Source organism: Globicephala melas, chromosome 20 (assembly GCF_963455315.2).
Source record: "Globicephala melas chromosome 20, mGloMel1.2, whole genome shotgun sequence".
In the NCBI taxonomy this organism is placed as follows: Eukaryota; Metazoa; Chordata; class Mammalia; order Artiodactyla; family Delphinidae; genus Globicephala; species Globicephala melas.
The window spans coordinates 52641958-52655286 of NC_083333.1; the positions used below are offsets into that span (position 1 = coordinate 52641958).

General features: G+C 53.3%; 1 protein-coding gene across 1 annotated transcript; it reads right to left on the reverse strand.

Moving 5' to 3' along the window:
* Window positions 1–4327: 4327 nt before the first annotated feature.
* NOG (noggin) lies at window positions 4328–6320 on the reverse strand. Its single transcript, XM_030881597.2, has one exon. It carries the CDS (start codon window positions 5710–5712, stop codon window positions 5014–5016), a length of 699 nt encoding a protein of 232 aa, XP_030737457.1. The 5' UTR covers window positions 5713–6320; the 3' UTR covers window positions 4328–5013.
* Window positions 6321–13329: the final 7009 nt, after the last annotated feature.

Sequence of the window (13329 nt, forward strand, 5' to 3'; positions counted from 1 at the left end):
TTTGGGAGTGGATCTCCAGCACTCAGCTAACCCCATGAGTATCAGAGATGAACTGCCCATCTGCGCCTTTCCCAGATTCCTGACCCACAGAATCATGAGCAAAATAAAATGGTTATTTGAAGATTGTTAGTTTTGGTGTAGCTCGTTGCATACCAGTAATAACCCGAACAGTGCTCAAAACCTTTCTGTTGAATGAATAAATAATTCCTTTGCAGTAGTGCACTAATGGTGTCCCTGCCCTATTTGAGAGCTCTTCATGGCTCCCTATTGCCTGAGCAATAACGTTTTGTGCCCTTAGTTGGCGTTCAAGGTCCTCCAGAATTCGTCTTCAGCCTGCTTTTCAGACCTTATTGCCCGCTCTCACTTGGTGTGGATCCGTCCTATACTAAAGTTTGTTCGAGCTGTGTCCCAAAAACGCAGATACTTTTCCAACATCATGTCTTTGCTTATATAGACTGCTTTCTCCTCCTAAATGCCCTTTCCTCCCATAAACCCACCTCAGTAGGTCCACAGTCAATTTGTCCTTAGAGATGTGAGTCAGATGCCTCCTGTGGCTTCCCAGGCCAGCGGGGAGCCCTCCTCTTTCTGGCCCAGGTTTGTCTGCTGGTTTGTTTAACTCCTCTTTCAGCACTCACCCTGTTCTTCATTCCTTACCTCCTCTATTGCATTGTAAGCTCCTTGTGTTTGGGGAGGGGGTGAGGGAGAGAGGTCCTGGCACATAACAGGGTGCACAAAAATGTTCGGTGTGGCTTCCCAGGCGTGAATCCCTACAGAGCTTGAGTTGAGACTGGACAGCACGTAATGTGGCACGTGGTGTCTCCCAAGCCAGGTGTATGTGTGGTTGAAGGGAGGAAGGATATTTAGAAGAAACATAGGCTTTAGCATAAGCTCAGATTTTGAGCCATAACCATGCCGCTTACTGTGTGGCTTTGGGTGAAATGCTTAAACTCTCTGAGCTCCAGTTTCCTTATTTGGGAACTAGAGACTTTGGATGAGAATGTGTATAAACGTGCTCAGCGCTTGGCACATTGCAAGCCATTAATAATTGCTTGCTGAATAGATGCAACAGAATGGTTGATCAGCTTCCTGATGATCAGTTACAATTATGTCAATTTGGGAGAGAACTTTCCTTCAACCCCCCCCAATAAATAAATATTGAAGAAAAAACAAACAAAGAAAAAGAGAACAGTGAAGAGGCACAATGGAGACCAGTGTAATCTTCAGCAAGTTCCCACTGAGGTCTCAGTCTTCTCATCCGTAAATTGAGCGGTGGTCATTGGAATCTAAGCTCCCCTCCAGCTCTGACATTCCAAGAGCATTAAAGAAAAAGGATGAATCACCCCTTCAAAATACCAGTATGGGCTGGGCCCTCCCCCGGTCGTCCCCATCCAGCACAGCCAAGAGCTCTTAATACACAGCCAGCTTCCTCTTGCAGCTGCCACCAAACTTCAACCCCCTTTCCCAGGAGTCTCAGAAGCAAGACTGATAATGGACCCCTGGCCTTCTCCATCTCAACAGGGAACCAGATCCCATTCCCAGACTCTGGGGGCCAGAGGGTCCTCCCCTAAGGGGGCTGGCTTTCTGTGGACATTTGGCCTCAGTATGCTTGTGCATCAAGTGTCAGGATGCTGGAAGGGCAGAAGGAAGGAAAAAAGGGAAGAGTTGAAAATAGAGGGTTGATGAGTGAATTCCTGCAGTCAGGGCAGGAGGGCTGGGGTGCTGGGAAACCTTGCCTTTCTCTTCCAGGATTTTGAAAAAGTTGATGTGTCTGTATCGGTAATGGTTATAAATCTCCATTCGGGGGACGCGTGGTCCCTCAGCAGCTGCATAAGTTCATAGACACAGGCTGTCAAAGCCTCAGAAGACGCCAAGATCAATTTTCCTCCTTACAGGAGATAGGCACTAGGTGACCGCAGAGGACAGTTTTCTTGCCTCTCTGCCCAGAGCTCTCTACTCCTTTCCGCGTTGATGCTATTATTAGTATTATCAACATTAATAATAATGGAGACGCAACCGGCTGTGCATTAGTCACAATGTTCCAGGAGCCAGCACCTCCTTCGCTCTCTTGTGGGACTGGCTGGGTCCTGCTGGATCTTCCCTCCGTGTCCGGAACGGCCCTTTGAGGCTGTCTGTCCGGTGGTCTGTCTATTGCGGGTCACGTCTGCAGCCCGGGTCCTCCTAGCTCCCGCGGGCTCCCGCTCTGAAAGCCGAGAAGCTCGCCGGCTGCGAGCGGGTTTTCCAAGTGGGCAGGGGTGGGGAGGAGGGGCGGGCGGGCGGGCGGGCCAGCGGGCGGAGGGAGGAGGGGGCGTCGCGGAGGGGAAGACCTCGCATTGTAATCCAGTGACACTGCCAACATGGGGGTGGGGGGCGCTGGCCTCGGCGCGCTCTCCGAGTTTTGGCTGCCCGCCCAGCTGGGAATAACTCTCTTCGCATAATTCGCGTGTTTACCAGGCATGAAAATTCTTGCTTTCGGCTCCCCCCACCCCCCGTAAGCCCCCTCCCCTTCCCCTCGCCCCACCACCTCCGCCCCTCGCAAGTGAAACTCTGTCTAAAAAAATATTGGCCCGCGGCACAGAAAGTTTTGCATAAATTCATAAGTGATGAATGGCTGATTTTAACGTTATTTGGGTATTTGTCAGAACTTAACAAATATACATGGGGACGGCGGTTCATAAACTTAAACATCTCAATATCCCCTTTCTTCTGGAAATAAATTACGTTTGTTTGCCCGGCTTGGAGTCTTAAGGTAGCCGACATTAGGAATATTTTAAAAGCCATCATCCATCGAGCATGTCTCCCAGGCGCCAGGAAGATTAAATGAAAGAATCATAAGATGGAGGTCTTTAACTTTTAATCCTTTTACAATGAAGCCTCAGATAGTCGCGGGGGCAGGGTGCCCTCTCTGGGGGGAATAATGCCGTTATTCCTCGGCTCTCAGTTAATGAATACCCTAACGTCTGTCCCACGGCTGACGGAGGCAGCGCCGGGGAGGGGGCTCCGGCTCCCGAGCCAGGCTATTGAAATGAGGAGCCACCGAGGCTGCGTCGGGAGGGAAGAAAGCGCCCGGCTGGAGGGACAGGGCGGGCGGGGCCGGGGGCATTGAGACTGCGCCGGGGACCCAGCGCAGGTTTGAAATAATTAGCATAGATTCCCCGGGACTCCGGACTGGGGGTGGGAGGGGTGGGAGGGGGGGTTGGGACGCCGGGAGGGAGGCGCGGGGAGGTGGCAGGGGGGTGGGGAGGGAGCAAAGGAGAGCGACTTTGGAGTCCAAGATAAATAAAAGGAGCGCTGAGCAGTGTCAGGAAGCCGGCCCACGTGGAGCTGCGCGGACGGGCGCCACCGCGGACTGAGGCGGAGGGACGCACGCGAGTCAAGAGCTGGCCCCGAGAAGTTGGCTTTTTAAGGGGTGGGGTGGGGGTGAGGTCTTGCACATCCCTTTAAGGGGTAACACGTCTGTTGTCCCTCTGTAACCCAAAGCTCAAAGGTGCAGATTCTGATTTCTCCTCCCTCCCCCACCCCCAAGTGGAGTAAGTGTCTAGAGAGGGGGGGACACCCGGTTCCCAACTGCAGATCCCAGTGGTGGCATTTTTCACCCAAATTCGGACTCCTCTGAAATCCTGACCCTCTGAGCCCTCCTTAGGTCCCAGGGGAGGAGGGAGGTGAGTGTCGAATCTCCCAGCTATCACCAGCAATTCTGGCTGAGGGCCTGGGATTTCAGGGGCTCAGACCTGCAGGATCCCTGAGGTTGCGTTGATTCCAATGGATCGCCTCAGCTAGCACCACCACAGCTTCCGGGAGTGCAAAGGGTTAACGCGGGCTGGATATTGAGGTGGGGGGGTGCGAGGCGGGAGGGGTGTCGGGATCTGGGTGGGCGCGCTCTGATCTCCCCCCCCCCATTCCTCGGGGGTCAAGTTTCAGCGGCACTCCGCCCCCAGGGTAGGTGTGAAAGACACGTGTCCCCATTGTGAAGGGCCTGTCAGGCAGGACAAAGCAGCCGCCCACCCTCCCCCCCGCCCCTCGGCCCAGCCTGGGGTCAGCTCCAGGGGGCCGGCTGGGTGTCGAGGTCACGATGGGCCCGAGCTTTGGTGACATAGGGAGAAAAAGCTGGGAGACTGGGCGGAGGCCACGTGATGCTCAAGTGAGGAGTTTGAGAATAGCTCCCCCCCACCCCCCGCCCCAAGAAAAACTGAGCGGTCACTTCCATCACACCAGAAGACGGGATGAGCCCCTTCTCCCAACAGGCATAGTAAGCACAGCGGCACCCCCAACCCGCCCCTCCCACCCCTCACCCCCCCCCCATCAATCACCAACACAGAGAATCGCAGTGTCGAGCGCAGTCGATTTTAGTGGTTTTCTTTAATCCTGCTCTGCACTTCTTTCTCATTTACTACACGGGATATTATAAAGAATAAATAGCAGATACTCTTAATTTACAATGATTAGTCATTCCATTTGTTCTCTATATTTACAATAACTGTAAAATAACATTGAACTCTATAGCTTCTTCGAGGTCCAAGGAAAACCAAAACACTTTCCGAAGAATGGAAAATAGCTTTTTAAAAGTCCTTCTACAAAAGTTCTCCCCTCTCTTTGTACTTTAAGAAAAAATAACATTTCCCCCCTGCTTCGCCACGCGAAGGGCACTGGAATATAAATAGCAGGTTAACATTATTAGCAACAACCAGAATAAGTCTCTCTTTTCTGTTCTTTTTTTTTTCCTTTTGCTTAAAAAAATTTTAAAAATACAGTAGAAGCCGGTAACTTTTAACGTATAATACTGACCTTTTAATAAGTAAATTAAAACTGGGACCGTATATACATACACATATACATTCCTACACAGTTAAACAGTGCATTACATGAACCAGAAAGCTAGGTCTCTGTAGCCGGAAAAAAAAAAAAAAAGTTCATTGAATCCCCTCGCGAGAGGGTGGTGGAACTGGTTGGAGACTGTGCGGGGGGCGTCGGTGGGGATCGATCAAGTGTCCGGGTGCGGGCAGGGGGCCCTGAGTTCTAGCATGAGCACTTGCACTCGGAAATGATGGGGTACTGGATGGGAATCCAGCCGCAGCGCTGGCCCCCGCGCCGCTGACAGCGCCACCGCAGCACCGTGAGGTGCACGGACTTGGACGGCTTGCACACCATGCCCTCTGGCACGGAGCACGAGCGCTTGCTGAAGCAGCTGCCCACCTTCACGTAGCGCGGCCAAAAGCGGCTGCCCAGGTCGTTCCAGGCGTACAGCACCGGGCAAAAGGTCTGCGACCACAGCCACATCTGTAACTTCCTCCGCAGCTTCTTGCTCAGGCGCTGCTTCTTGCCCGGGGCCAAGCCCTCGGAGAACTCCAGCCCTTTGATCTCGCTCGGCATGGCCCCCGACGGCCGCTGCCGCAGCAGCTGGTCCAGCTCCGCCAGGTCCTCGGCGCCCCCGGCCGCCACCCCGCCCCCGCCGGGCCGGTCCTCGGGGGGAGAGGTGGCCATGAAGCCCGGGTCGTAGTGGCCCCCGAGCAGCGAGCGCAGCAGCGTCTCGTTCAGATCCTTCTCTTTGGGGTCAAAGATAGGGTCCGGGTGTTCGATGAGGTCCACCAGGGGCAGGTTGTCGCTGGGAGCCGGGCGGATGTGGAGATAGTGCTGGCCGCCGGCCGGTGCCGCCCGCAGCCCCAGGACCACCACCAGGGCGTAGAGGGTGACCCCCAGGCTGGGGCAGCGCTCCATGCCTCCGGCGCGCGCCCGGGGCTGCTGCTTCGTTCCGCGTCCCCGGAGGAGAGCACGCCGAGCCCGCGGCGCCGCCGCGCTCCCCCGTCTCTCCGGAGGCGGCTCACCCGAGGCTGGGCAGGCGCAGGGCCGGCAGCATGAGTCGCCGGCAGAGCCCTTCGCACGGCGCCGGCTCCCACCGGGGCGGAAAAAACGCACACAAGTTGGCCGCAACTCCTCTCCCAGGTCTACTCGGGAAGGCGGCCGCGGCGGGGCATCCGAAATTACTCCAGGGCAACCGCGGGCGCTGGGGGCGCCGGCTGCTCGCTGCCTTCCCGGGCTGGCGGCGGCGCAGGGCGCGTGGACTGGCCGCTCTCCCCGCCTCCTCCTCTAGCTGCTCGTCGTCCGGCCGCTCTGTGCAGCGCCGCGGGCCGAGCCGGTCCTAGGGGCACTTCCCTCCGCCTGCTCGGGGCTCCGCGGCCGTCTCTGCCCGGCGGACTCCAGCGGCGGCGGCGGCAGCGGCGTCCGCGCACGTTGGCACCGGTTTGTCTGTCTCGCAGGGTCCAAGCCTTTAAATTTCCTGCACTTTCAGCTCCATCACCATGGAAACCACTGACTCTCTCGGCGTTGCCCCCTCCCCCTTCTTCCCCCCAAACAACAACCCCACCCCCCACTTCTCCACCCCCGAGGAGCCGGAGCCGCACAGGCTCCGGGGGAAGCCGCCTGCACTCGCCGCGGAGGCGGCGGCGGCGGCTTCGGCAGCGCCCGGGCTGTGCCCCGCCGGACCCAGATGCCCCGGGAAGCCGACAGTCCGGCTGCCCGCCGGAGCTCACAGGCGGCGGCGGCGGCGGCGGCGGCGGCAGCGGCGGTGGCGGCGGCGGTGGCGCTTGGCAGGTCTCCGCGCAATTTTCTCTCTCCCCCACCCCCCACCCCCCTTCTCCTCCTCCTGCAAAATGCACCGCCCCCCTCCTTTCTCCTGGGGCTCTAGGCGCCCCGCCAGGGCCAGTCCTGGGGAAAGCTCGCGGCGGCGCTGGAGCCGGGCTGGAGGGTGCAGGGCCAGTTTTGGGGGCTGCTCGAGGTGGGGCTGGGAGGATTCTCACTAGCTGGGTACTCTGCACCGGTAAGGGAGCTGCGGGGAGGTGCTGGAGGCTCGTTTCTTGGTGCAGTTCGGTGCAAGGAATTTCTCCATGTGCATGAAGCTTTTTCCCCGGGCGCGTCTCGCCTTCCTCTCTCCCAGGCTCGGTCTAAGTCCCCTGCCCCTCCCCCCAGCGCGCGCACACACACACACACACACACACACACACACACACACACACACACACACACACACACACACACACACACACACACACACACACACACACACACACACACACACACACACACACTGCGCCGGAGGAGTCCGGGAGCCGCAGCGTTGCGCAGCGTGATGTAATTCCTAGGAAGCTGTTACCCGGGCCCACAAGGGGGGTCCGCTCCTCACCCTCCTCCTCCTCCTCCTAGGCCGGGTCTTGCACCCTGAGTGGCCGAGCTGCAGGGGCGCGTCCGGCTTGCCTGCGGCTCCCCTAGCCGGCCTCGCTCCGCGCAGCTGCCGCTCGGCTCCCTGGGGGCGGCGCGCCCTCTGCTGGTCTGCAGCAAGCCCTGCACCCTGCGCTGGCGGGGTGGCCCTGCGAGGTGGGTTTGTCTGCTGTCCAGTCTGTCCAGCTCAGTTTCTGCTCTTGTGTCCGTGTCACTGTGTATGTGTGTGTTCGTTCTTGTGTGCGTGTGGGTGCGTGCGCGCTGACGGGTCTGTTCTGGCTCTTCAAAGATGAGCTGGCAGTAGGGGACCTGAGACCTGGCTGGGGTCCGTCCAGATAAAACTACGTTAACCTCGGACAAGTCACTTTTGTAGCACCACACACCTTACTTTCTGCATTAGTGACATAACTACATTACTCCTCCAGTTCTACCTTTCTGTGATTCTAAATAAACCTTCATGATGCTTTCTCTTCCAGAAGCAGTTTGTTCTTGATGGTAGATGGATATTGAAATGACACTTAAGGTTAATTTTCCTTTGGATGAAGAGCTGAATCCAAGCTTCAAAACTCAAACTCAGTTTCCTCTGTGGTGGATGTGATTGGAGTCTGGAAAACGCTGGAGAAGAGAGACTTGGTGTGGATGACTCAAGCATTCACAGCGTTCCACAGAGTGGAGTTAGGAGGTCTCGTTGTGACAGCCTAAATCACTCTAGTTTCTTTCCCCAAAGATCTGGTTTTTCCTTTCAACCTGTGCTCTCCCACCCCACCCCCACCCAACACACACAGAAATTTATCATCTGTCTAAGGAAGCAAACACACTTTGTTTCATGGCAGTCTTTCTGCAAAACGCCAGCAATTGAGAGGGATGGCCAGTTTCAGCTGAAAACCTTTTCTTAAACTTTCGAGTCTAGACAATATCTAGAATTAGACAATTAAGGTAATGCCTACAAGAAAATCTTGCTTTAATGAATATGGGAGATAAGAACAACCAATTGGTTGTTTGAATTGCACTGATTCTGAAATAATGTGGGCCTAGAACCCAGCACACAGTAGGCTCTTAAACAGTACTCCTTTCTTTTTGATATGCTTTAGGGGGCTTGGCGCTGGTTTATTTTCTGAGGAAGATTAAATGTTCCAGAGCAGTTCTGCCACTGCTGTGAATTAACTAAGAGAATAATTTTTCAGTAAAGAGTTCAAAAGGCTAAATTCTAGCCCACCTCTCCTGAGATGGTGGGTTCCACTTAGTGACATTCTCTTGTGATGTTTTCTATTCCATCAGTCTCCTCTCCTTTCCTTCAAATCACCTATTTTTGTTTGAAAACCAGATACTTCAGTCCTTTATTTAGGTGGGGTAGAACGAAAACAAATCATGTTAGACAATAGATTGGGTGACCTGTTTATAGAGTGTCCGCTGGGTGAACACCATGGGAGGGGGGAAATGCAAAGGAGAAAGAAGTCCCAATCGATTGCTACCATCCAAGACATTGCAGTTCAGTTAAAGTGTATATGACAAATGTATGAAGAAAACATTAAAAGGGTGTGTAAAAAAAATCTATAAATTCCCCTAATAGCATAGACCAGTGTTTCACAACCATTTTAAAACCCATGCCCACTTTTGGTAAATATTACAGCTTCATGCTATCCTTTGAATGTTTGAAATTTTATAATACATTATGGTGACCCAAAAAAGTCAAAACAAGTATAATATAAGCTATACTCTGTTCAAACCACACTTACCCTTCTTCACTGTGGGGTTCTGAAATGCCCCTCTTGGGGAGCCTGCAGTCAGTCCCCCACTCCCTGCCGTACTAGGGTAGCTCATACACTTAGGTACTGTGTGAATCTGTGGGAATGCTGTTTATCAGAGACTAGGCAGTACTAATACCTTAATGGTAGAACTGAGATTTAGCTGGGCTTGATGAAGAAAAAGGATATATTTATCTGAGTAGGGAGAGGAGGATATTTGAGTCTGCATAAAGAGGGGAAGCACACCATATCAGAGAACAGCAAAAAGATCTGGGGTGTGGAAAATGGGATAGTAAATGTCATAAGCAGGGAAGCTCAACACAAAGACAACCTTTGGACCAGGTGGATCTTGGTTGGAATTCTGGTCTTGCCACTCACCAGGTGGGCTACCCTCTCAACATAGGCATCTTAACTCCAAACTTTCCTTTCCTCATTTGTAAAACGGGGATAACACACACCCCTCAGAACTGTGTTATACATAGGAGATAAAGGATGCTGTGCTTAGCACAGCACCCAGGGCAGAGTGTATAGTGGGCAATAGACTTTCAACACATGTTAGTTCTTCCAGGAACTCCAACAGCCTCAATTGGCCCACCATCTTTGATTTGAGCCAGAGGGGCTCGAAGGGGTTGCGATGGCTGTTGGAATCACCTCCAACACCTTTGGGCCTGCTTTCTGTCCGCTCGGCATGTGTAATTGAGCTATTCTCCGTAGCTGCTGGCGTTCAGGAGTTTAGGGGAGGGGGACTGAAATTTCTTGGGGGACTCAACAGGCAACCCATTTCATGCTTCTGCCACTCTATTGATGAGGGAGCTTGACAAGCGGGACAAAGAGGGTGTATTTATTCAAAAGGAAGCTGTGGGGTGGGAGTGGGCCAAAGGAGGGATGGTTATCAGCTCAGCTCTCTGATCAGGTCCTCCCAGGGGCTGGGGTGAGATGAGGAGCAGTTGGATGTTAGTGGGGGTTGGCCAGGGGCTCGGGCCTTGGCAGCCTACGTGGGAAGAGTCTAGTGAACGAAGTGACTCTAGGTCCATTCTTGGTTATCTGCATCCCAGGATTCCGTCCCCGCAAGGTACTCTGTCAAGGGAAACTGAAGCAGTTTTTTTTGTTTGTTTTTTTTTTTTTTTTGCGGTACGCGGGCCTCTCACTGTTGTGGCTTCTCCCGTTGCGGAGCACAGGCTCCAGTCGCGCAGGCTCAGCGGCCATGGCTCACGGGCCCAGCCGCTCCGCGGCATGTGGGATCTTCCCGGACCGGGGCACGAACCCGCGTCCGCTGCATCGGCAGGCGGACTCTCAACCACTGCGCCACCAGGGAAGCCCTGAAGCAGTCTTTTGAACCATGGCCTCGGCAACTCCAGGTGAAGGCAAGAGGACCTTATGCATCCTGAGGGCACTTAGGCATCTTTTCTTATTTTCAGCTGATTCTCAGAACAATTCGACAATCTTGTTTTTCTGGCCCTGGAAGCACAGACCTGAGGCAGCTGTGGGTGATGTGCAAAGGACATGGGGCTTGACTTTGGAAAACCCGAAACCTGGCAGCTGTGTGACCTCGGGTGAGTCACTTTACCTCTCTGGGGCCCCGTGACACAGAGAGGTCAAGGGAGCACGAGGCACCACAAAGGAGAAAACACGACAGTGGCCATCTTTTAGGCCCCGGATCATCCCAGGCACATGAAAATTTTGTCACCCTCTGATTCTGACTGTCTCTTGGGTCCCATAAATGTCAAATTTGATGGACTTCCTCTCAATGAGACCCAAAATGGCATTTTTGGACATGACCCAACTTAGCAAAGTGAGGAAAAGTCAGCCACGAGGCTTGTCACTTTCCTCTCCTGACTGTGGAAGGAATGGGAGAGCGGAGGCGTCCAGGGCAGGAGGGTGGTGGGTTCCCCATAGCCTGAGGGAGGCTGTGGGAAACCTGGCCGGTTCAGGACTCACAGCCAGGGTGGAGGCCAGTGCAGTTTCACCATAGGGTCTAAGTTTTTGAGTGTGATTTTTTTGGTGATGGGATTCCAGTTACAACAGTGAAGTTCTCACCAGCATAGGAAGCGGGGATAGAAGGGGAGAAAGAGGGGAGAATGGGAGGGAGATGACTCTAAATCGTGGGGCTGGGGTGGGGAAATGGGTAAGTAAATGGGAAATACATTTCCAGGGATAGAGACAAAGCTAAAGGCCAAAGGAGGCAAGCGCTTTGCTCCAGCCCTGACAGCCCCTTCCCTTCTCCAGTCTGGTTCCCTCTCCGCCCGCTGCCCCCGCCCCGCCCGGCCGGCTCCACGCTGGGGAAGGGGAGCGACTCGGGAGCCCGGTGGCTCATTCATCTCCTGATAAACTGTTTATCTGAGTTTTAACGAGGGCGCCTCTCTTCCAGCCCTGGAGACAGAAGCCGCCTCGTGTTTAGCCTGCCCTGGTGTGGGGGGCCTGGGGGTGGGTGGAGGCAACGCTGGCGGGCCCATCTTCTGCCCTGGCGTCCTTGCCAGCACGCGCTGCCTCGGCCTCGGCCTTCGGCTCTCCTGGCTTGACGTTGCCTTTCCTGGTCTGGGGTCTGGGTCTCTCTGGACTCGAGGTTCTCATCTGGAAAGGAAATCTTTTTATCATTTCTCTCCATTCACTCGTGTGCGCGAGCACACACACACACCCCCACCCCCACACGCACACACATACTCCCTCTCTAAACACATACATACGTAAATACATACATTTAGAAATCAAGGGACTTCGCTGGGGGTCCAGTGGAAGACTCCCCTTTCCAATGCAGGGGGTGCGGGTTCAATCCCTGGTCGGGGAGCTAAGATCCCAGTACCTCTTGGCCAAAAAACCAAAACATAAAGCAGAAGCAGTATTGTAACAAATTCAGTAGAGACTTTAAAGAAAAGGTCCACATCAAAAAATCTTAAAAAAAAAAAAAAGTAAAAATCAAACCCAACTTGGTTCTGCATTGTGGACTTTTACCATTTGTGACCCAATATTTCAAAAGGAAAGTGAATGGAATGCTACTGCTACAGCATGGGTAACACAGGAAAGGATTCTCCAAAGTGATGGAGGGGCTGTTCTGTGAGAAGACAGCTGTCATCAATAAGAGAAACAAGCTCTAATTGTTCTAGGCCTTGCTTCCCACTTGCCACCATTCACCCTTACGGATTCACACGGGTGCACACTTTACAGACACTGATGCATCTGCGGATGAGCATACCTCCCCTACCACAACACATACAGGAATGGGGCATACAAACAGACCAGGGTGCACTCCCATGCACACCCCCGCCTTTGCCACCCAGGCCGGAAGGGCTCCTGGAGACAGTCCCCCTTAGCCACCTACCATGAGGAATTTACACACAGCCTCTCCCCGCCCCATCAAACACACAGGCACCCATCTCAACTTAGGCTCACGTTTCCCCCACATCCTCTCGTCCTGCTGCCTCAGATAGATGTTTATTGAGATAATATGGTCTAGCCTCCCTTATCCCCTCGAAGACTCAAGATAACAAGGAGACAGGAACTCAATGGAGTGAAAAATAAAGTGAAAACCTCCCCTATTTGAGTTGGGTGGGGTGTTCGCAGGCTCTGGCTACTGAATCCACCTAATACAACAGTCTCACATCTCTGAATCTTTTCCTAGCCCCTACCTCTGTCCCCTCACCAACCAAGTATTGGTGCAGACTTGGAATGACTCTCCATGACCACCTACTGTCATCCATCGGTCTTATTCCTCCACCTGTTCACCAGGCATGTACCCTGATTCCAGACACTCTCAAAGACTGTTGGGGATGGGAAAAGAAAAATAAACCCAAGATTACAAGTCAGGACGTCAACTGCCACGATAAAGCACAGAAATGTTGGGGTGGGATGGAGGATCCAAAAAAACTCCTTAGGAAACTCAATGTCCAATGACAAATGGGAGGTCACAGTCTAGTGAGGAGGGGACAGTGGCTGGATGATATCTGGGGCAGTGGGGGGAGGGGAACACCATCCGAATGCTGTGGCAAGTTGGCAATGCTGAGTGCTGGGGCTTGAGGACTAAAGGCTGGAAGACAAGGGGTTTATATAGTGAGCCATCAAGGGTCTTAAGCAGTTTCAAATCCAATTTGAATTTATACTTGAGTTTAGAAATATATGAAAGAAACTTTGGAAACCATATCAATATGATGATGATAGGTCCTAAATATTTTAAGACAGCCCCTATTAAAAAACAAAACCAAAACTTTATTCTGATCGAAGTTGAGGCTGTTCAGCCCTAGAACCCTGGCTTTTAATCTCTATGCAGGGATTATTTTGTGTGTAGGGGAAAATCCCTAAAAATATGCCTATAAATCATTCATTGTAATGATTACCTGTAAAGAATTGGATAAGTTGGTGGGGGGAGGAGGGGAGTGAACCT